This window comes from Leuresthes tenuis, unplaced genomic scaffold, assembly GCF_036924035.1.
Source record: "Leuresthes tenuis unplaced genomic scaffold, fLeuTen1.0.hap1 SCAF_15, whole genome shotgun sequence".
NCBI classification, from domain to species: Eukaryota; Metazoa; Chordata; class Actinopteri; order Atheriniformes; family Atherinopsidae; genus Leuresthes; species Leuresthes tenuis.
In genome coordinates this window covers 1,946,838-1,969,507 of record NW_027325369.1, presented here as the reverse complement: position 1 = coordinate 1,969,507, position 22,670 = coordinate 1,946,838, and the positions used below count along the sequence as shown (strand labels likewise).

The 22,670-nt window shown below is 38.8% G+C and overlaps 1 protein-coding gene across 1 annotated transcript in view; it reads right to left on the bottom strand.

The window, feature by feature from the left end:
• The window catches only part of prkd1 (protein kinase D1), a gene marked incomplete at its 5' end in the record, with an annotated part of 142,793 nt that overhangs the window by 50,364 nt on the left and 69,759 nt on the right, over positions 1 to 22,670 (bottom strand). The window contains 6 exon segments of the mRNA XM_072365213.1: positions 3,516 to 3,614; positions 9,719 to 9,880; positions 13,432 to 13,538; positions 20,225 to 20,297; positions 21,074 to 21,126; positions 22,411 to 22,538. Of these exon segments, the coding sequence (XP_072221314.1) occupies positions 3,516 to 3,614; positions 9,719 to 9,880; positions 13,432 to 13,538; positions 20,225 to 20,297; positions 21,074 to 21,126; positions 22,411 to 22,538 (622 nt within the window).

The window sequence follows — 22,670 nt, the reverse complement described above, 5'->3', positions numbered from 1 at the left end:
TCCCAACTGCACATCCACCTCTGCGGCAGTTTCCAGCACTAGTCCTCCTGAACCCAGCCACACCTACACCTATGCAGCAGCTTCCACCATCAGGCATCCTGAGCACAGCTGCATATCTATATCTCTGGTAGCTACCACTTTCAGGCCTCCTGAGCCCAGCTGCACCTTCACATTGGTGGCTGCTTCAACCACTGTGCTGGTCAACTAGAAGTCCCTCTTCAGAGGCTCTTCAATATGAGCCTTCAGATAGAGAAAGTAACGGTGCTGTGGAAAACTTCTTGTCTCATACCGGTGCCCAAATAAGGGGAACTGGTGGAGCTGAATGACTACGGACCAGTGGCTTTGACATCTCCTTGGAGAGACTCCTTGTTTGTCGCATGAGATCGCAGGTTGCTGAGGATCTTGACCCCCTCCAGTAGGCCTACCAGAAACGCATAGGAGTGGAAGACATGATTCTGTACAAGCTGCATCGGGCATATGCTTATCTGGATGTGTCTGGTTCATATGTGAGAATCATGTTCTTTGACTTCTCCAGTGCCTTCAACATCATGCGTTCTCCCATACTGAAAGACGAGCTTCTATGTGTGGGTGTAGCTCTCTCCCTGACATCGTGGATGAAAGACTATCTGACTGCCAGACCACAGTATGTCAGGATGGGGAGATGTGGTGGAGCAATGGATGAGGAGGAAATTCTATTTTGTTTTGGAGAATAATAAACATCCTCTCCACAGCATCCTGGCCCCTAAATTCAACAATTAATCTTCTAATACTGGTGCAGTACCTAATAAATACTCCTGATCCCTATAATCCCTATATAGACCAGTGAGCATAATTGACAATCATAAATATTGATTATATATCGAAAAAATTTTGAGCTACTTGACTAATTTGAATTTTCCCCACTGGGGCATGAATAAAGTATTTTTCTATTCTATTCTCTTCATTTCATGTCGGACAAAGAAGTCCTAAGGAAGCACGGTTTTCAGCACCACGCCCAAAGACTCCAAGAAGGCTGGGTCAGGTGGGGACCTTACAACCTAAAACCATTCATTGGTAGATTAAACCAGAAAGTCCACGGCTCCAACTTCACACTTCAAACCACAAGGACTGCTTGTAATCACCCTCTTTCCAGCCAGACCTCTGAGGACAGGGGTCATAACACTCTTTCTCCTGCAGCCCCTTACCTTCCTCCAGGTTTCTCTCCACAAGAAGAGAGAACAAAGGCCAGCTAACCGTTCATTTTGCTCTTAAAGTCTTCAGGATCGGCGCAGTCTGCCAGTGGCCCCAATCCCTCACTGTATTTCTATTGCATCAGCAATACAAAGCCTGCATTGATCCCTCTGCAGCGGCCAAAGCCAAGGCAAGTGTACGGCTTAGAGTCCACCGAGAGATGACCCAGAGTTGAGTGCTAACTCCACCAAGACTAGAAGAAGCTACCAGCATCCTACTTCTGGCAAACACTTCTAGCAAGGATTTGCAACAAAGAGAGTGTCCCGCATCCTTGTTGTTTTTGTATTTTTCTGGTTTAGTTTTGTATTCTGGTTTTCTAGTCTGTTTATTTTCCTATGAGTTTTACTTGTCATTTCCTGTTTCCCTCAGTTCCTAATTAGTGTCCAGTTCCACCCCATCTCCCGTGCTAATTCTCCTCAGGTGTAATTTATCAGTAATCCTCCTCTCCACAGTATTTAGTCTCCTGTTTTCTTCTCAGTCTTTGTCACATCCTTGCCGTCACCCCCTCCGTCATTCTCGCAGTATTCATTCCCATGGTTTTTCTTCCGAGTTTTGCATAGTTAAGTTTTGTTGTTCTCTAGGGCATTTTCTAGTGCTTTAGTTTCTAGTTTTTTCCAGCATTGCTGTGATTTTTATTTTCTACAATAAACCCTTCGTGTTTATCTCTGGCTCCTGTCCGTGTCTGCATTTGGGTCCTGTTCCTTCACCTCCACCGCCCCTAAACCGTGACATAGAGGACCTTAAATGGACATAGGACCAACTCCAGCCCCCTTTCTTCCATGACTGAACCATTTCCAATGACTGTGGTAACAACAGAACCAACTGGGCGCTAGCATCAGCATTCATTTGTACTGAAAGTGCATTGTTTCGACTTGTCTCGGCAAAGGTTTTGTTGTGTTATTATTTAGCTAATGAGGTTAATTTGAGTCAAGTTGATGCTGGTTAAGGTCCTGCATACAAACTAACAATCCTCCTTTTGTTTAACCTGGCACCTCAAATATAAGTAGCACACAATCACACATCTGAAGTCTTTGCTAACCAGAACTGTAAACACAAACAAGGATTTAAACATTCTGGTCTGTATGGTCTCTCTGTCATGCTGTAGCACGTCTGCCATTTGCTTTCACATTCTGGAAAACGTGCTAATATATCATATTGACCACTTTGAGACTGATAATGGAGTTTAGTTATTGGCTTCTAATTTTTGTTGGTGGCACTCCGTAGTTTATGAGTTTCATTAATAATTCTATTGAATATAAATGTCCATATCCATGCCATTTTCTGCACGGTTTCGCCTCTTAACTGCCACTCAGTATAATGCAATGGACCCTTACAGCGACTCCTGCTGGTGGTGGATCCACGGGAGGGTACATATTTTCAAATATCAAAAACACTCATTTTGAGGGACAGTGTACTTTTCTTTGACCATAGCAGTGTGTCCCAACCTTTTTTGTCTCCATAACCTCCCAACATGTCTTTACAAAGTAATTGTAGCTTTTCTTCCACTGTGTTCACACTGAATGGTCTTTGATTAACAACTCTGCAACATCTTGTTGGTCTTATTGTAAAAATAAAGGTATGATGTTTTAATCAAAATTCCATTTGGACTTGTATATGCAACAACCTACATATCTATGTGTGTTTTAGGAGTATATGATACCCTTAATTCTCACACAAACTGTTTCACGTATCTGCACCAAGATATTGCATGTCTTCTACAAGTCTGTGGTACATAGTGCAATCTGCTTTGCAGCCATCTATTGCAGCAGTAGCTGATAAAGAGGACTGGCTCTGTGCTGGGGACAAATTTGGAGCCCCTGGATCTGATGGTGCAAAGCTGATTAACATAAAGAACAATGCAACCCATCCTATATAAATAGTGTTAAAAACAATGGAGTGAAACACAGAATGATACAGTAGGTAATGACTGCCAGCATCAATAACCACACATATTGTCAGTTTTCAATCATGCCGAGTTAAAACATACTGCAATATTATAATTTATTAACATTCATACTTTTTAAAATTTAATTTCCTCTCAATGATTCAGAAAATATGTTGAAAAAGGGGTCAGCACTGTGGTCTGGCAGTTTTCACTGCGTCTATACAGAACTTAAAGAATCTTTTTTTGAATCTTGGCCTTTCTGCATGGATTTTGAATGTTCTACCAATTTTTCCCATGTAATCAAGCTTCCTCCCACAGTGCGAAACATGCATGCTAGGTTAATTAGTGAATCTAAACTGCATGTAGATGTGAGTATACATGATTGTTAGTCTAATAATACCTGTGGAAAAGAGTCTGCAGATGCCAGTAGGACATTTTCAGGTTTCAGATCACAGTGGACAATGTTCTTGAAGTGAAGGTGACGCAAAGCCACCAGGATCTGAGAGAGAAGCAGAAACATACATGTTAAACAAAGAATCACAGTAATTCGAAAAAGTTCTTTGAGTATTTTGGTTCAGTGCAGCTAACTTTCTAATGTCTCTCAAATCTAAATAGTAGAGTTCTATAGTGGAAGCTTTTTAAATGTCTCATGTGATATTGTTGTTTAAGTCCAAATACACTAAGTAAATGCACAAGAAAAATGTTTTGTTTTTTTTAAATTTAGACCACACCCACATGCATCAGTCCCTATGGTATTTAAGACTGTCCTTGATATTTAAACCCTGGACCATGTGAACACATTCAGCTGAAATTGTGATATATAAATTGTGAATAGGTGGAAAGGCACCAAATTTGATTTAAACTTTTAGTTTTTCGGTGGCTACATTTTGAGCTTTTTGCAGTAACCCTTATGGGCTACACTCAGAATTCTTGATTACACTTATTTCCAGACACCTCCTGAAGATATGTAACCAAGAAAAGTCATGGGAAAGTTCTTTTATGATTATCCATTACAAAGATTTTTCATCTCAACTCCTATGTTGTTTGACTGTGCTTCTTTATTTAGAGTAGAATTGTGTAGCTCAGTCCACCAACGCTGCATACCAAATTTGGTGTTGAAAGAGTTAAGTCTAAAAAGTATATTGTCCCATTTACTGTTTTTCATCTCATGCAAATTAGCTCAAATCAAAACACTGGAACAGTTGAAAGGTTCTGTCAAATTCCAAGCCGACCAAATCTATGGTGTGTTGAAAGTAGCTTTTTAGGTGTTTATTAGATATTGATGAATCTTAATCAGAGCCATCATTAGGCCAATTTGGATCACAGTATTTTGAAGCATTTACCATTCACTACTAGTAATGCAGACTATTTTCTCTAAAGACCACTTAAGTCTCTAAGTGGTTCTAGAGTTCAGCAAATAATGAAAATGATTGAGTGAGCAGTTCATGAGGAATAGGCCATGTATCAATCATTATGGTACTTTTTATTTTGGGAAGCACTTGACACAAGATCATGTATACCAAATCTGATTAAATTCTGTTGTACCTGTTTCTAGATGCATGATTAACTGTTCTAATCAAAGACAGTTTAATTCAGTTTGATCTATATAGTGCTATTTCACAACGAAAGTCACACCATCTTTGTCTCCTGATTCTACAGTCATCTGAACAACAATACTGAACAAGTATTTTTTTAACCTAAACTGTTTTTGAGATTCAGACTGACTGAGGTGATCAAGAGAAATTCTTGTCCAACGACACCGACGTGAAATTTGACAAAGATCTCAAGCTCAAAATGTTTTTTTAAAAACTCTGAAATTCAAGTCAAATATGAATTATTTGTGGCTTACTTTCACAATGTAAGAAACAGGAAAGGGTGGTACACTTTCTTTTGACTGTATTGACACCACATTTTGGTACATCATATTGTGGGACTTGTGTGCCACACAATTGTTCAAATTCAAAAATATGGCTGCCACAGACCAAAGGCTCTTCGCCATGGTAAGGGCTTAGCAGGGAATTTGCCATAATTTGGTCAAATGTACCTAGAAATATACCCTTGAAAGTATTTTCCTTCTGTTCTATATTAAGAAAAGCAGCAGAAACATCAGTTCCAAATAAAGGAAAAAGAAAAGGGAGCCAACAAGGACCACAGTGGGATGAAGCTTATGAAGATGTAGTGAGAGCTATAAAAATAGTATATAGACATCTTTAAAAAGAGTTAAACTTACAGTCTTGTCTCTAAATATAAGAGACTACATGCCCGACCAAACAAGGTTCTAAAATATGTCTGTTTAGCTGTTGCGGTGAGCAAGATTAAATAAGCCGTAAATAATAGAGAAAAGGTGGATTTGTTCTTTTTGCTTTGTGTCAGAATGGATTTTGGATGAGTCATGCAACCATGGATTCAGTGTTGGTATAGGACAGGAAAATCAAAAGAGCACTTGTAAATAAAGAGGTGGTGGTTGTGGCCTTCTTAGAAATAAAGAAATTGAAATTGTTTTTTTTTATTTTTTTATGAATAGATTGTTAATGAAGGATTGACAAATAAAGACAACATGAAAGAAATGGTATACAGATGAAAGTGATGATAAACATATGAGGGTTCTGACTGGGTGGTACTGAGGGGTAGATAGAAGTGCACTGATGATTATTTATAATGCTATGGTTAAAGCAATGTTTGATTATGGATGTTTGACTTTTGGATGAGCTGCGGAGACAATGATGGCTAATAGAGCATTGTTTAGACTAAGGCTTTGAAGTAATGCAGAGGCATTTTGGACAATGTAAATTCCTTCCCTACTGGTAGAAGCAGTGGAAGCTCCAAAGAGATTGTAGTGTGGAAAGACAACCCTAAATTATTTGATAAAATAAAAAGGTTCAGAATCAGTTTGTCCGTTAAATTCTTGTTCATCAGAATGCTTGGAATTTGGAAAGATTATCAACACATTTATTAAGGTTAGATTTTTTTTAATCTATCAAATAATATTCAGACGACGGTTTTATCTTAGTGGAATTCAGTAGAAAAAGAATAGCACTTTTTCTTTCCTGGACATAACTTCACTTTTGGCTGTGGTCAGATGCTAAGGAGTCTATGTAGAGTCTATCAGTACATGTCAGTAGATCTATACTTACGGTTCAAGAGATCAAATTACTTGCTTGGTTGTGAGCATTGTGGTGGGATGGAAGAGGGGAGTTGAAGAAAAGGGATCTTATGTACTAATTACCTGCCTTGTTGGCACTGGGTGGAGGCAGATGGTGTGGGGCTAGATCAGATACAGTTTGGGAGATTTTAATTAGGTTTTTCTTAAATTGAACTGGCAGAAATCTAGCATTTCCCTCAGAAAGGGAAAGCAGGGACATTCCTAGGTTGTGCTTGACTTAAAGTTATATATAAGGTTAAGGTTAGGATATTTGAACGATGGAAGGAACACTTTGAGGATTTTCTCAATCCAGCTGGCCTGTTCTCCACTGACGAGGCAGAGTCTGAGGACTTTAAGGAAGACTCTTCCATCACCTTGATGGAAGTCATCAAGGTTGTCAAAAAACTTCCTGGCGGCAAAGTGTCGGGGTTAGACGAGAATCGTCTCATGGAGTTCTGGGTCAATGCCTATGGAGTGGTAGACTGGGGTGGTGGTTCCCATTTTTTAGAAAAGGGAGCGGAGTGTGTGTTCCAACTACAGGTGGATCACACTACTCAGCCTCCCAGGGAAAGTTTACTCCAGGGTGTTGGAGAGAAGGCCCCGACCTGTTGTCAGACCTCAGGTTCAGGAGAAGCAGTGTGGCTTTCGCCCAGATCGTAGAACACTGGACGTGATCTTTACCCATACAGACTTACTGAGGGGATCACGGGACTATCCAGTCTGCATGTGTTTTGTAGACTTAGAAAAGGCTTACGACCGTGTTTCCCGAGGGATTCTTCGGGGGGTGCTGAGGGAGTATGGGGTGTCAGAACCGCTTTTATGAGCTATACGGTCCCTGTATAACCAAAGCAAGAGCTGTTTCCACATTCTTGGCACTAAGTCTAATTAATTTACAGTGCGTGTTGGACTCCGCCAGGGCTGCCCCTTGTCACCGATCCTGTTTGGGATTTCTATGGACAGGATCTCAAGGTGTAGCTGTGGAGAGGTGGTTGTCTGGTTTGGAAACCTCAAGATTGCATCTCTGCTTTTTGCGGATGATGTGATTCTGTTGGCTTCTTCAAGCCAGAACCTTCAACGTACACTCAAGTAGTTGGTAGCTGAGTGTGAAACGTCCGGGATGAGGGTCAGCTCTTCCAAATCCGAGGCCATGGTTCTCAACTGGAAAAAAGTTGGAACGCTCTCTCTGGGTTGGGGATGAGTCCCTGCCTCAGGCAGAGGAGTTTGAGTATCTGGGTATCTTGTTCACGAGTGATGGCAGGTTGGAATGAGAGATGGACAGACAGACTGGGGCTTCATCAGCGGTAATGAGGACGCTGCTCGGGTCCATCGTAGTGAAGAAGGAGCTGAGCTGGAAGGCAAAGCTTTTTATATACTGGTTCATCTTTGTCCAAATTTTTGCTTACTGGATTAAACTTATGTGTTGCTGTGATTTAGTGAATTAAACATTTGGGATGTCAATGATACGTGTCAGATGCTAACAGCTAGCGTCAAGTAAGGTAGCATCACATGGTGGAACTTTGAAAGCTATCTTTTCCTATGTAAAGTCTGTTTTTAAATGTTAACAGAAGCAAAGCAGTATGTGAGATTCATGCTGTACGTATAATACAACAATAGCATATGTTCGTGCATTTTGAAATTTCGATGTACTTATGGAATTTTTGACTGTAGTTTCTCTATGGCACTGTGACGTTACTATCTAGAGATTCCCAAGGAGTCCTGTATTTTGTTGCTCTTGGTAGGAAACCTCATATCTATAATGAAAGATATAATGATATTATGGTATGTAGTTAAATATGTGTACACTGAAGAAGTATCAGTGTTATAATCATCAATATTTATCTCTTATGAACCTTCATTAATGGAGGACTCAATCCAGGGATGGTGAGCCCCCAAACCAAATTCATTATGCCAAGTCATAAAGATGAAAGCATTTTATCTGCTCTGGATGGAACTGTGCTAGTTGGAGTGAACTGTGCTAACTGTGGTAGATGCATTTTCACTAAGGTTTTTCCCAGCACACTTTGCAGGAAGAAGAGGAAGCTTAAGACAGAGACATTGTTTTCTTGGTGCATCTAAACACCATACAGACTGATGTAGACCCCCGGGATATCTTCACTTTCCATTTTTAATAAGGTTTTGTTTTAGGCCCATTTTCTTTCTTTATATGTATGTGAATAATTGTTTATAAGTTATGTAACAAGTGCCAAGTTGCTAGAAATCTATGTTATCATAATACATGAGCATTTAACCAAATCCACTGTGTTAGTTTAAGTAGTCATTCACTTTTCTCCGGCAGATGAGTTCAAGATGTGGCCCAGTATTATTTTGAGCTTTATCATAGAAATTGTGTAATTTGAGTTGGTTACATTTACAGTGGAAAGACGAGAAGAAAACTGATCCCAAATTGATCAAAAATATATCAGATCAATGCATCATTAGCAGGCTTGTGCAGAACATTATTTTTTTGAAGAGATTTATTTAATCTTAATCAGGTATAGTGAAGCAGGGAAACATCCAAAACCTGCAGGTCAGCGGCCCTCAAGGACCGGATGTGGGTATCCCTGGTCTAGGGGCAAAATCCTAATCAAGCAAAATCTTAAATACTTAATCACTGATGCATGTGAGCATGGTCTGTTCAGCAGTTTATTGTTATTTTTGTGCTTCATCCGCTGTGTGAACAAATATACACAGTCATACACACAAAAATAGCATTCATGTTTACTTTGAAACCACTTTGAAAGCACATTCACAGAGATTTCGATTTTATGAACACCCACTTTCACTTGAAGCAGTCAAGGGCTGTGTGAGGGACCAAGCTGGTTAGACATGAGGACACAGTGATAGTTCCCAGAAAAATGGGTTTTATTGACCCAAAAAAAGTGCAAAAAACACATAAAATCATCAAAATAAACAGGGCCCCTTAAAATAAGTCAATTAACAAAACTGAACTCAAGTCAGTATAGTAATTGAACCGCCAAAGTAACTCCATACCGGCTGTTGAACAAAATCAAACAGACCTAACACACAACAAGCAAAGAGGATTTAAATACTGGCTGATCAGACCAGTCCAACACATTAAGCGAAATATCTACTAACAGATAATCTAACAAAAAACAAAAACAGTTGTAAATACTAATTGTAATCAAATGAGATAAGGTAATTAACTCAGAAAAATATTTAGGACAAATTAATGCATTACCCTCCCCAAATTATGTTATGTTGCTGTGGATCAAGTGATGGAGCAGTTGTCCAATCAGTTGCTGCTGTTTTGCCCCTCCTTGAGCTGGAGTGTGCTGACACAAGACACTGAAACCCTCATTACTTCCGATATGCTCAAGACTGTGTGCTGTTGAATTTAAATTTTTCATACTGAAAGATTGTGGATGTGTAGCCGATCAAAAAGCTTAGGTTTACACAAAAACTGCTTATATTAGGGTTAAAGTAAATTATTTCAAGCAAACCTGTGTGACTAGAAACTTGGTGATCCTTTCAGGCAGCCGACCTTTCTCACTGGAAAGAATCATCTCCAGCATATCTCCATGGAGCTTCTCCATCACCACAAACACACGCTCTGGTGTCTCAAACATGCAGTCCAAGTTGACCACACCTGAGTGGTGCAGGCTCTAAAATAAGAAAAGATTTAGATGGCCACTTAGACAAAAGGCCCCTTTGAAATTACACTGTTTCTTCATGCAACCCCTTATCATGTGTGCTGGATGTCCATCTTAAATTGCTACATCTGAATTAATGCAAGTTTAACTGCTCAGTATTTATAGCAATGAAAAAGGACAACTCTCTTTAAACCTTTGATCATCAACTAAAACATAAATTATAAATGAGTATCTTGTGAGTATGACATTAAAATATACCATGCAGAAGACTTGAGCTTCCCTTTATTACTTTATATATTTCCAGGGGAAATAGATTCAGCTATTTATTAGGGTTTTTATCCATCCTTTTCACACTGGGTTTGATGCATTGTTATTACGCATTGGAGTCTTGTGAAAAAACCATGGCAGCATGGTGGGTCAAAGGTGATCCACTACTGTTAGACCTTCTGTTATGTGTGTCACTGCAACCGATATTTGAAAAGGTCTACAGAAACACAGGCAAATAAAAATGGATATCGAGTATATAAGGCAAAAACTAAATTTAAAATTCTTGAGCTTGAAAGTCGGTGTTTGCCATATCCACCTTTAGTTTTTAACACAGCCTGAGCCCTCTAAAGCAATCATTCTTGGAATTTCTGAATGAATTTTTTATAGGACCAGTTCTCCAGGCTTCTTGAAGAATATTCAAAGGTTCTGCTTTAAATGCTGATTGTCTTTTGTTTGATTTCCTGTATAATACAGTGTTGGTTTGAATAATCCCAAATAGAAACTAATTGTTTACTCTTAGACACCATTTCAATAGATATGGAATTTCCAGAGGCTGCTGGATTAGAAAAGGTGATGGGTATGAGTCAAGTCCAAACACATTTTTCCTCATATGTACTCCTCATTTACTTTTCATTATTAGCCAGTACCATCCAATTTGAAGGGATACAAATGTATACATCTATCGATACAATGTAAACAAATGAGAGGAAATGTTTAAAACATCATGGATATGCAATAAAATATATAAAATAAGTACATACATGAGTTTATACAAAGGACATGTTATGACAAACAGGATAAGGCATTAATCTGGAATTTAAAGTAATGTATTTGAAAAGGGCACCTCAGAGCTTTTACGTAGAGAGGATACAATTAAACTGTGAAGAGTATTGACTTATTACAATTTCTTAGCTTAGAAAGACTCCTAGCTTTTACTATATATTGGCATATTGCATACATAGGCGACGAGAAGAATTTACCAGTGATGCCTTATAGATCAGTTATCCTCATTCTGCTATAAATATAATTAGTCTGTCTCCAGCACAGCAACACAACTAATTACCATAAATAGCAACTGTGCATTACAACAATTTTCAGTTAGAAATAAGCACTGAAATACAAGTAGAAAACAACCATGCAATAAAGAGTCCAGAAGCAAACAGAAGTAATTGGATAGTTCAGAACTACAATGGTGAATAATGTCTTGTGTTCTGTCAGAGACGATTGAAGCTTGTTAAGGTGACTTAATGAGCAGATGGCTGGAGGCATCGGATTGGCCCAGTGAAGTGAGTTGCTATATGTTCCTGTGAAGTCTGTAAAACACTTTCTAGATTTCTCTGTGCTTCTTGACCGAGATGGAGAAGTGTACAGAAGTACAGAAATGTACTGAAGTGAATGTTTTGAAGCGCTCCCCCCACTTTGTAGAACAAAGATGACTATGTCAAGGTAAGCTTGGAGTATCTTGTGATAGAAGCTGATGAGATAACTAACTGGCAATGTGTTTGTCTTATTTTTTATTTGAAACTGAGATATTTGATGGATCAAGTCACTCCATTAGCAGCACATCTTCTTTTACCCCAGAGATACTACACTATTATCTTAACTCAAGTGGTGTATGAGAAGAATAGGCCAATAGGGTCGTTCTGATGGACTAGAGCTTAACAGATATTCTGTATTGTTGGATCAGACGTTTAAGTGTGACAAAATCAGTATGTGATGGTATCTGATGGTAGTCTGCCACTAAAGCCCCAGAGTCAACTCTGATGAATTTTCTCCAACTGGGGATAATCAAAGTTCAATGTCTTCTGATGGGGTAGCCCACTGACATTAGTCTAGCCCACCTGAAGGGAAGAGCTTATGTAATTTGCTGACAATCTATCAAGGCTCTTTGGGAGTTTGTCAGTGAAAAGGCATTTCTCAACCAAGTGGTAAGTGTCACCCCCAGAACAGCTGTGATCCAGAACATATTTCTGAAGTGTAAAATTTGCGAAACCCAGACGGCAAGTCGTATCAAATAGGGATATCTGCTATTCGTTGACATCAGGCCATTTGCTGCGATCCTTGGCTCTCCAGATAAACCTAAGAAAGGGTTTAGACAAAAATCAGACTAGGGAAACATTCCCTTTATATGACTGTTATCTGCAATTGACTCTGAAATGATGCAGCATGACAAGTAGAGTAGATCCCAACATGGGTCCTAGTAAGAGTGCTCATTAAAGTAACTAGGTAAAATAATTATTAATTGAACACGATGTGATCCTTTTCTGTCATATTTTGCCATGGGATAAGGGATGTACAAAAACTTCAGTGGCCTGTACTTCACCAGTGGTGAGTGTTTGGACAAAGCCAGCAACCAACAATCTATTTATCTCATGGTTTTAGGTGTCTGCTCTGATTGGGTCTTAAAGAGGTTTTTTTTGGTCCCATGTAGGTCACCCAGCACTGACACCTTTGATGCATGAAGAGGGGGTACCTCCTCTTTCCATAAAAGGGGTGGAACTGGTTTCCCTGATGACATTTTGCTTTAAAATAACATTGTGCTGCTTGGTTATATCTTGCGTATCTCCAACATTATTTAGCCTGTTTTAATCCATGCCACTTTCTACTTCTTTGTTTCTGAAATCTGAGCACTGACTGAAGTAATGATGAGCATTGCCACACAGGATAATAGTTTTCCAGTTTCTCCTGTTTTTTAACCTAAGACTGTGCCAGTAGATGAGGGATTTGATTACTTCACTACAAGTGATTCAATCAAAGTTGAACAGTGATGGACAGTGCTATGGACTTCTGCTTTGCACCTCTCTGAGAGTCTGAAAGAACCATGTGTATGTTCTCTGGAATGCAGACTTTGTGCTCTTTACTTGGAAAAATCCAACAATGTTGTCATTTGTGTACCAGCTTGGGCTCTCACCTTCAGTGTCAACAAGCAGAATCCTCAGCTGTCATGACTTTAGATTGTTGGCTCACCCAGGACTGCAGGGCCAATTTATGAGACTGACCATATAATTAGGTCAGAGAGGCCAAGGTCAGGTTGTGAGTAATGTCTTATGTATGATCTGTCTTTACAAAAGGCTGAAAAGACACAATGCAGCCTGTTGTAAAGTTAAAAATACTTTACTTTGAATCCAGTACCCTAGTTGTGTGATATTTATATGGGAATTGTGTGTGTTGAAATAGTAATAATAGGGGTGTAATCAGTATGTTCACTGTGTGTTTTCACGGTAAAAAAAATCATTCATGACAAAGTTAATTCTCTTGGAAGAGGCCACCAAATGCAAAACATTATTTGTTTTTACCTGCAGGATTGCCACCTCGTTTCGCAGCTGACTCTCCTGTTTAGTGGGGAAGCGGAGCTTATCAATTATCTTGATGGCGACATCTCTGCCAGACTTCCTATGCTTGCCTATTAGAAATGACAAACATTTTTTACAGAAAATTTCCATTCCACTGCACTGGATTCAAGCTAGTGTTGACAATCAGTCAGTTTGTGAAACAGATTATCTTATCTTATTGTTGAAAAATTAATTATTTAATAAAATATATAAACAATGTCTTGTGATATATCAAGGCAGTGTGACCATCTTTATATCAGGACATTAATATTCAGAATGATCAAGATATTAATATTGAAATAATCATGCACCCATTTTAAAGATGATGTGACAGCTTCTCTGCTCTTGGGATAAGTGATGGTAATTTAAAAAACGCTAACTTTAGTGATCATGTGAATGCTGGATGAGATCCATATAACGGAGTGAACGGGGCTTAGACGATGCAGCCTCTAAATAAGGCATTATCTGTCTTTATTTCACCAATACTTTAAGAAGAATGAATGAATGAACGTGTGCTATAGCTCTGTTAGCTCAGAGCTGCTGTGTTGTTGTTATTGGCGGCTATCGGGGGGCTTATAGAGGGCTTTCTACACACTCGTCTACTGGGATGACGTCATCGACGCCCGCCACTGCAGCACAGCTCATTCAGTCCAGTAAGAACGTCCATTGTACTCAAAGTTGTCGTCCACGTCATCAAAATCTGATAAATATCCTGCCATGTTGCACAAAACTATCAGTAGAAAACTCTGTGTGAAGTTAGCCGACTGTCACAGAGCACGGAGTAAATAAATGCAGCTGTAAATGCTGCAGCTGTCACGGTTTATGTTCTGTTCCATGTCTTGTCTCATCATTTCCTGTTTTATTTTGAAAGCACTAACTGTCTCCTCTCGTTTCAGGTATCTTGCTCTTCCTCCCTTGTCAAGCGTCTGATTGTCTTCCCTGATTCCCAAAGTGTTTCCACCTGTTCCCCTTGGTCCCTCATGTGTTCAAATAGTCTGCGTTTCCCTTGTCTTGTGCCAGTATGTTGTCTCTCCCCATGATCTACACTCCCAGCCTCACAGTCAAAGTTCCACAAGCCTGCAGTGAGCGATCCTCCTGCAGTGCCATCTTGTTTTGTAAATTATTCTTAGTCATAGCCTTAGTTTATTTATTTCAATACAGTAAGTTCATAGCCTTGTTTGTTCCTCTGTTTTCAAGGAGAGATTTTTCGTTATAACATTTCATTCTCCGTTAAGGGAGAGCTTTAAGTTTATAGTTAAAGTTTTATAGTGCCTCTGTTTTTCGAGTGCGTCCTTTGTTTAATTCCGCCTCGTTAGGAGAGCGTGTCTTTGTTTTGTAATCTGTTCATAGCTTTTCTGTTTTCCTCCTGGTGTAGAGAGATTGATGTTTTAACTCTTCATAGCCGCGCTTGTCCTCTGCCATAGATACTGAGGAGAGCGCTTGGGTTTTTCACAGCCCTTTTCTTTGCTCTGCCTGGAGATCGCCCTGCATTGCTGTGTTCTGTGTGCTTGGTTTAATATTAAAACCCCTTTGAATCTGAAAAGACCCTGTGTCTGTGTCCTGAACCGCAGTTCCTGACAGCAGCAGCGCGCGTCGATGACTTGAATGCTCTCGCAAAGGCTTACGTCACAGCTCTGTCACTCCGGTCCCCAAAAGATTGTCTTGTGCGTGGTGTAGGCACTGCTAGATGACTAGATGAGAGCATCTCCTATCCAAGCAGTTACCCTGTACTTCCCAACCCCCTCTACTGCAATTCTATTTCTGTATTTCCCTCTATGCCTGCACTATATCTACACTGTCCCCCCTGACACCTCTGACAGAGCCTGACTTGTGGTTTTCCTTCTGTGTAGCTTATTGTTAGCTGTAATGTTATATTTTCATTTGTGAGTCGCTTTGGATAAAAGCGTCTGCTAACTGCATAAAAATGAACATTTATCAGTATCTCACATACCTTTCTTCGACCAGATCTACAAACTTTGGTAAACTCTCCCACTTTTCCAGACAGAAATCTCATCAGGTCTCTGTGTCCTCTGTCAAAACTTGTGACTTTCTGCAATCACGTTGACTTTGGTAACAAAGTACTTTAGCAGTCCCTCCACAGCAGAAGCGTAAGTACTACCTGTATCCGTTAAAACACCAAACAGTCTCTGTCCCTCGTTACAGAGTGCATGGAGAAGAACAGCGCGTTTTCTGGCGTCAGGCCAGCTATCCGCGGTAGCAGCTATTACTAACATGTAGTTTTCAAACACCTAGTGAAAGCAACAGCAGGTTTGCCTGGATAGGACATGAAAGCTGCAGGTGAAGGCAAGGAAACAGCCACCCTCATCGCCAAAAATATGGTATTTAGTAATACTTCTAAAATGATGAGCAGGTGTACCTCACTTCCAGCTTTATTATTTCTTCTTCTTCAGAACACAGTTCTGTATTAAAATTAATTAATTGGATTATGATTACAATGGATTGAATTCCAATTGGCTTGAATTGGACTATATTATTTAAGTGCCTTGAGATGACAATTGTTCTAATTTGGCACAATATAAATAAAACGAAATTGAATTGAATCATCTAGTGGGCCAAATATAAATATTCTGTAGGCCATATTTGGCCTGCAGGCCTGAGTTTGACATCTTTAATTTATATTATCAAGTCAGATTGGCATTCTGTTTGTTTTTGGCATGCTAAATGACAGAATTTTGCACTTGTATTTTAGGTGTAAAGCTAAGATCAGGTTTCATATTTGTCATTACAAATGACTTTCAGATATCTATAAAGTGACAGAGTAACAGTGATTTCCAACTACTGTTCACAGGGGGTGTGTGAGGTTTGCACAGCACGGAGGGTGTCAAAATCAGTTTTGGACAAGACACAAAATCGTAACACGTTTAGTGGTTTATCTAAATTCTGTATGAGGATGAAGTGCATCAAAAAATAGTATTACACAAAGAGGTATGTTGTGTATTTTTTGAAAATGTAGAAAAAATTCAAATGGAAATAATGATAATTATATTTCAGCTGTTGTCTACAACTGTGCAAACAGCTGACTGATATTTTTTTAAACAACAAACTTTGGCACACATTCAATCTCTACAATCTGTCTCTCACTTCTTCTGTGTTAAAAAAAAATCTTCGTTGTTCTCTATGGACTGATAACTGTAAGTATCCTGAAACCATGAACAATGTCTTATATGTTTATGTCCTAAGATTTTAATATTGATCTGGCCAATAGCAAGGCCCCATGAAGGGCAAGGCCTTGTGGGGTGTACTTTTCACGCACAATACTATGGTTCTGTGTTGGACAACAATTTCAGCCTCTCACAGTAGGACTGAGAGCAAGCTGCCAGCTGACTTGCAGATGGGTAAAATCGACTAACCTCCTTTTTATTTGTGAGTTGTTGCTGTCAGTTTTAGAGCTTTGATGTGAGACATATAGAATAGAATAATACTTTATTCATTCCCCAGTGTGGGAAATTCAAATTTAAGTTGGTAAATTTGGATTTCTGAAAAGAAAAAATTAGCTGTACCCACTAACAGCTCTGACCCAAACATCCTTTTGTGTATGTTTGTGTATACAAATATCATTTTTGTATATTTATATATAATTTTGTATATATATATATATATATATATATATATATATATAATTTGTATAGACCTGCTGGAGTTGTTTTACTATTGATGCCAGGTGGGATCCAGTAAAAACTTGCATCAACTACGTGTTATTTGACATGGGACTGTATGCTGATGAGACACTTGTGAGCAGGTTACTTGACCTGTGAGCAAAAGGGCTTTGAAGTTGTTAGTGCTAGTGAAGCTTTCTTTTGTCTTGTTAACATGGCTTTAGGAAACCTTTTAGATGCATGGGTCCACTTGTTGATCCGCTTACGGGCCTTGGATGCAGAGCTGCGAGTGACAATAATAGAATTTGACTTAATACAGCATTTACAGGACCCCAGATTCTGGTATGCAGGAGCTTATGTGAGGCTATTTTGTTGTTTTGAGATAGACTACAGCTTGTACTTTATCTGCATAGTAGTGAGCTGTGGTCTGTGCTATCTGAATAAATGTGACTCTGCCAGGTCGTTTTTAAATCAATCAGTTCGCATTGTTGACACTTTTGAGACCCTGCATGATGCTTGACTAAGTTTTGCTCTGTTAGGTCTGAGCACAGCACACAGTTAGAAACAATTAATAAGTTGGCACTGTGGGCCTCTGAGCCTATGCAGAAATTATTTTGTCATGGGATTTATTTTCCTTTTTTGCTTTTGCAGCATTGTTGAAATTCTTGCAGCCATTGGAACCATATCCCTCTACCACCTGTGACAGAGACTAACCGGAAGTAAAATCTATTCTGGGCTTACTTGCCACATTTGTGATTACGTTTCTCTGTCTCACTTTCTCTACGCATAGTCATAAATTTTTTTCTAGTAACAGCGCCATCAAATTCAACACAAGACAAGAATATGAGAAAGAACATGTAGCACAAGATAACAAAAATGAGAGGGACACTCTGCTGCCACCCTATTATGTTGTCACTTCTACAGAAGTCAGCCTTCTTAAAGCTCTTTCATAATTTTACAAAGCTACACCCACTGGCCCGCTGAGACAAGTGAACACTGTTACTTTCCTCTATTAAACTAGTATAGATATCACATGGCCACGTTGGAAACAAAAAATGACACTACTAAAACTAAAGCGAAGCTTTTTTGAGATGAGCTATAAAGAAGAGTTGGTATTTATTAAGTGTAAATTACTCAGTTGTAATAAGCCTTACTGGTGGTGAATATCTAATGTTACGAATGAGGGTCACAGATTTGATGAGGGTCTTCTGTCAGTGGGTTCCCCCGAAGGATAAGGTGTATAAGTAAGTAGAGGATGAGCAAGAGGGCTGTCTCACTGGCCAAGTTAAAGGCTAGTGTTGGCACACTGCCCCTACCATCACTCTTTCTGTTCAACATCCTTACTCTGAAAATGTATGTAAAATGTATTTAATGTGATGAATACTGAGTCTCATGCAAAACTTTTGTGCTCATCATAGAAATCTGGCAGAATAGCAACATACCACTCTATGCTTTCTAACTCAACATGCAGCTTTCTTCTGTGCCAATCGCAATAACTTATTAGGGAAAACTAGAGAGGGTGTCATGATTGGTCTGGCCAGCTCCTGCATGCACACCTGTGCCTCATTCAACCTCATCAGGAGTCCTTAAAGGGGAACTCTTTTTAAACCTAGACCTTATTTCTGGCATGAAATACGTTCATCTACTCACCGAGAACAGTTTGGTGAAAGTCGGCGTCCTTCGGAAGATATTTATATAACTGGAGATCCATATAACGGAGTGAACGGGGCTTAGAGGATGCAGCCTCTAAATAAGGCATTATCTGTCTTTATTTCACCAATACTTTAAGAAGAATGAATGAATGAACGTGTACTATAGCTCTGTTAGCTCATAGCTGCTGTGTTGTTGTTATTGGCGGCTATCGGGGGGCTTATAGAGGGCTTTCTACACACTCGTCTACTGGGATGACGTCATTGACGCCCACTGCTGCAGCACAACTTATTCACTCCGGTAAGAACGTCCATCTTACTCAAAGTTGTCGTTCACGTCGTCAAATCTAATAAATATCCTGCCATGTTGCACAAAACTATCAGCAGCAAACTGTGTGAAGTTAGCCGACTGTCACAGAGCACGGAGTGAATGAGCTGTGCTGCAGCAGCATGCGTGGATGTCAGAAAAGTTATTTTTACTTATTATCATTAAATAAAAGTCACAGTCAGAGAGGCCCGTTCATATCAAAACTTCACAAGGAGAAATTGGGAGACAAAGAGAACTGTGTTTTAAGAAGGAATGTTGTCTCCCCACTGATTGTTATCTTTATAGCTCCCCAAATAAGGAGATGCCTCCAAACTCAGGAGATATGCCAGACCTGGGCACATGTATGTGTGTGTGTGTCACCAAATAAAAGAGCAAGGGAGGCAACCGCTCGTTGGAGAACTCTTGTGAATCTGCAGAGAGAAGGTTTGTGTGTTGTTCTCCCCTTGCAAGTAAAATACTGAGGCCTCTGAGGGATTTCTTGGTTTCATGCCGTTGTCTGTGAGTTAATTTTTCAGTGGATGACGTCATCCCAGTAGACGAGTGTGTAGAAAGCCCTCTATAAGCCCCTGGAACTTGAGTCCCAGCTAAAAAGCATAAAAAGGGAAAAGCAGCTTCTAAATCAGAAACACTCAGATGAACCCTATTTTTTTTTTAAATGTTTCAAATTTGAGTGTTTCTTGAAATCAGTTGGAAGTAGTCAACCAAGTCAGTGAGGTGTTTAAACAGAGGAATATGTAATGTTAGCCATGCTAAAGCCTAATCCTAAGGGACAGTTGCTTTTTTCTTTTTGTAAAATAATAAAATAAGATACAATCATGGACATGACAAACACATGACAATTAAATGTCTGTAAATTTGTAACGGATTTGCTATTTTGCTAATTTTCATAGTACATGTACAGTTCTGAGGGGACATTTTGGCTCATCTACAATTGACAGGAGTTTACTCAGGTTCTTAAAAGCAGGTGGCATTGTTGGTGTAATGCCTCCTAACAAGAAGATTCCCAGCTTGAATCTGGGCTAATAGCTTGATGGGTATGTTTGAGTCACAGTGATCTGCAAATGTTTTTTCTAGACTTAGAAATTACTGAAACTTACCCAGTTGGAAAAAAGTTACACACTGTGTATAATAATGGCAAGTGTCTCTCTGTAGGTATGTCTTACCTCCATACACAATGCCAAACTGTCCTGAGCCAAGAACCTCATCTGGGAATATCTGATACACTGAGTTGATATCCTGGAAAAAATACAAACTCAGTTAGAATACAAAGTCAGTAATCAATGAAGATGTTGCAGCACTCAGAAATTAAAGCTCTAAATAGCTAAATCCATCAAAACGTAGTAGGTGGTTTTCAAATCCTGATAAAAAAATTCATATGATTAATTATTCTTTTTGATTTTGATCTTAAGTATTAGTTTATGATAATATTTGAATTTTTGTTCTGCATTTTAAGACATTTTCATTACTTCAATCCCATTTGGAAGAGCTGAGACACTCTTTAAAATCCAATGCCATTCCACTTTTTATGCATCAGGGCACTCCAATAAAAGAGTCTGGATGCCTGCAGTCCAAAGTTTCACCTATTGAAAACCTTTGGTGCTTTATGAAATGACACATATGACAATTGAGACCACCTACTGTTAAGAAGTTGAGGTGATTTATTAAGCAGTGATGGCTAAATATTTCTTTTCAGTCTTTTCAGTTCCCAAACAGTTACAGTAGCTGTGTTATGAGGTCAGTCAGTACCCCTGCTCCAGTGTTTTTAAAAGATTTGCCAGTATCAAAATTAAAGATGAGCTTTAAAAAATAACTATTTTTCATGTCTTAGGTTGATAATTTGCAAATCAATGCATTTCATTGTTATTCAAGGTTATACTGTAGTGATAAACAAAATCTTAGCAGTAAAAAGAAGGTGTACTTAATTTTTCACTTGGCCATGAAAATGCCTGTTTATGTGATGGCAGCTGAATGTGTGTGTGTGTGTGTGTGTGTACGTGCATAGGATTTCTCACCACATTCTCCTGGATCTGGCAATTGGACACAGAAATACTAATCGAAACCTCCTCTGTTGATGAGACAAAAACATTATCACACCAAATATTTTATGCAAAGTGATTTATGATTGATGATTGACTAGAGACACCACTGGCAATCAATAGTGTTGACTGGCTTTAATGTGATTGATTGGCCTCTGTTCTAGGACAGTAAGCTATTTTCTTTGTGTGGTAATAAAAAATAAAAGACACAATGCAAAAATGTAGATGCTAGTCAAATAAGTTTGATATTGCTAAAAACTTCTGATGGGTTTCAAGAGGGAAAAATCAATGTGAGGAGATTTGAGGGGACTACAGGGGGATTAAGCTTAAACACAAGCAGCAATGAATGAGCTTGAACTGCGTCAGGACTTTTTTCACCAAGAAAATATTTGTTAATATTGTTTCTATGTAAATAGTTATTGCTACACTAGCTGCTGGAGAAAGAAACAAAGGCTGTCCTTAATCATATTTATGTTGGGGAGAAGGCAGAGTGCTGGATTTTACCACTTGAAATCCAATATTTTTCTCTTTATTTCTGCAATAGGATGACAGACAACCTGTCTTCAAAGCAACACTGAATCTTACAAACTTTCTACATTAATTTGACTGCATCTTTACATACATTTTCATTCAAATTAAATACAAATTAAATTAAATTAAATGAATTCAAACTGACACTATATTTGGCAACTTTTTACTAGAAAGTGAAGTTTTGAGATTTTGATTAAAGTTTTGTTACACAACAGTAGTGACACTAAGGCTGACATGCTCATTTTTTAAAGACTTATTATATCTGAATAGTATGTATGTTGCATATAGTAAATACAATCATATTAAAATCCTGTTGTGAGGCAAAATAAAGACGTTAAAAAATTCAAAAATTGTACATAAAATACTCCAGTACAAAAATATAATCAACTACATCAAACACTCCAATTTTTAAGGCACCTAAAGGGATGCAAGGTCAGATCCAGCAGTTAAATGCTGCACGTTGGTTAATGTATGTATTTTCCAAAAATGCCAAATTACTATTCCACTGATAGACTGAAATTAGTTTATAAAGAAGACACATAGTAATCCTATGTTTCTTGAAAATGCCAGGAAAAAAGTTTCACATTATTCAAATGATCAAAAGGTAAGACTGTGATCACAATTTCATTAGTATTATAACGTGAATGTTCAAAATAAAATATAAGTGGCACAGCAACTGAATTAGATTGGATCAAATTCACTTAAAGTAAATGTAAACTTTGTGTGTTTGAGGGTAAATCACATGTGTGCTATCTCTGTTGTAATGTGGTTCAGTGTCTTACTGTGCCCACTGTGATGAGAGCTGCAGCAGACTCCTGAAGAGACAGCTGGCATCAGAGCATGCTGGATGGCCATCTCCCACATTCGCGCTACATCATGCCCCACACCACTGACCTGGAATCAGTTTGTACTTTAGGTAACCTTAGGTATGGTAGTATTTTATACTCGTGAAATAATGCTCGTTATTACATTTGTGTTTAGGAAGACTTAAAGGAAATCTTTGGATCTTTGACTTGCACATTCATTTAAATTTAATTAAAGT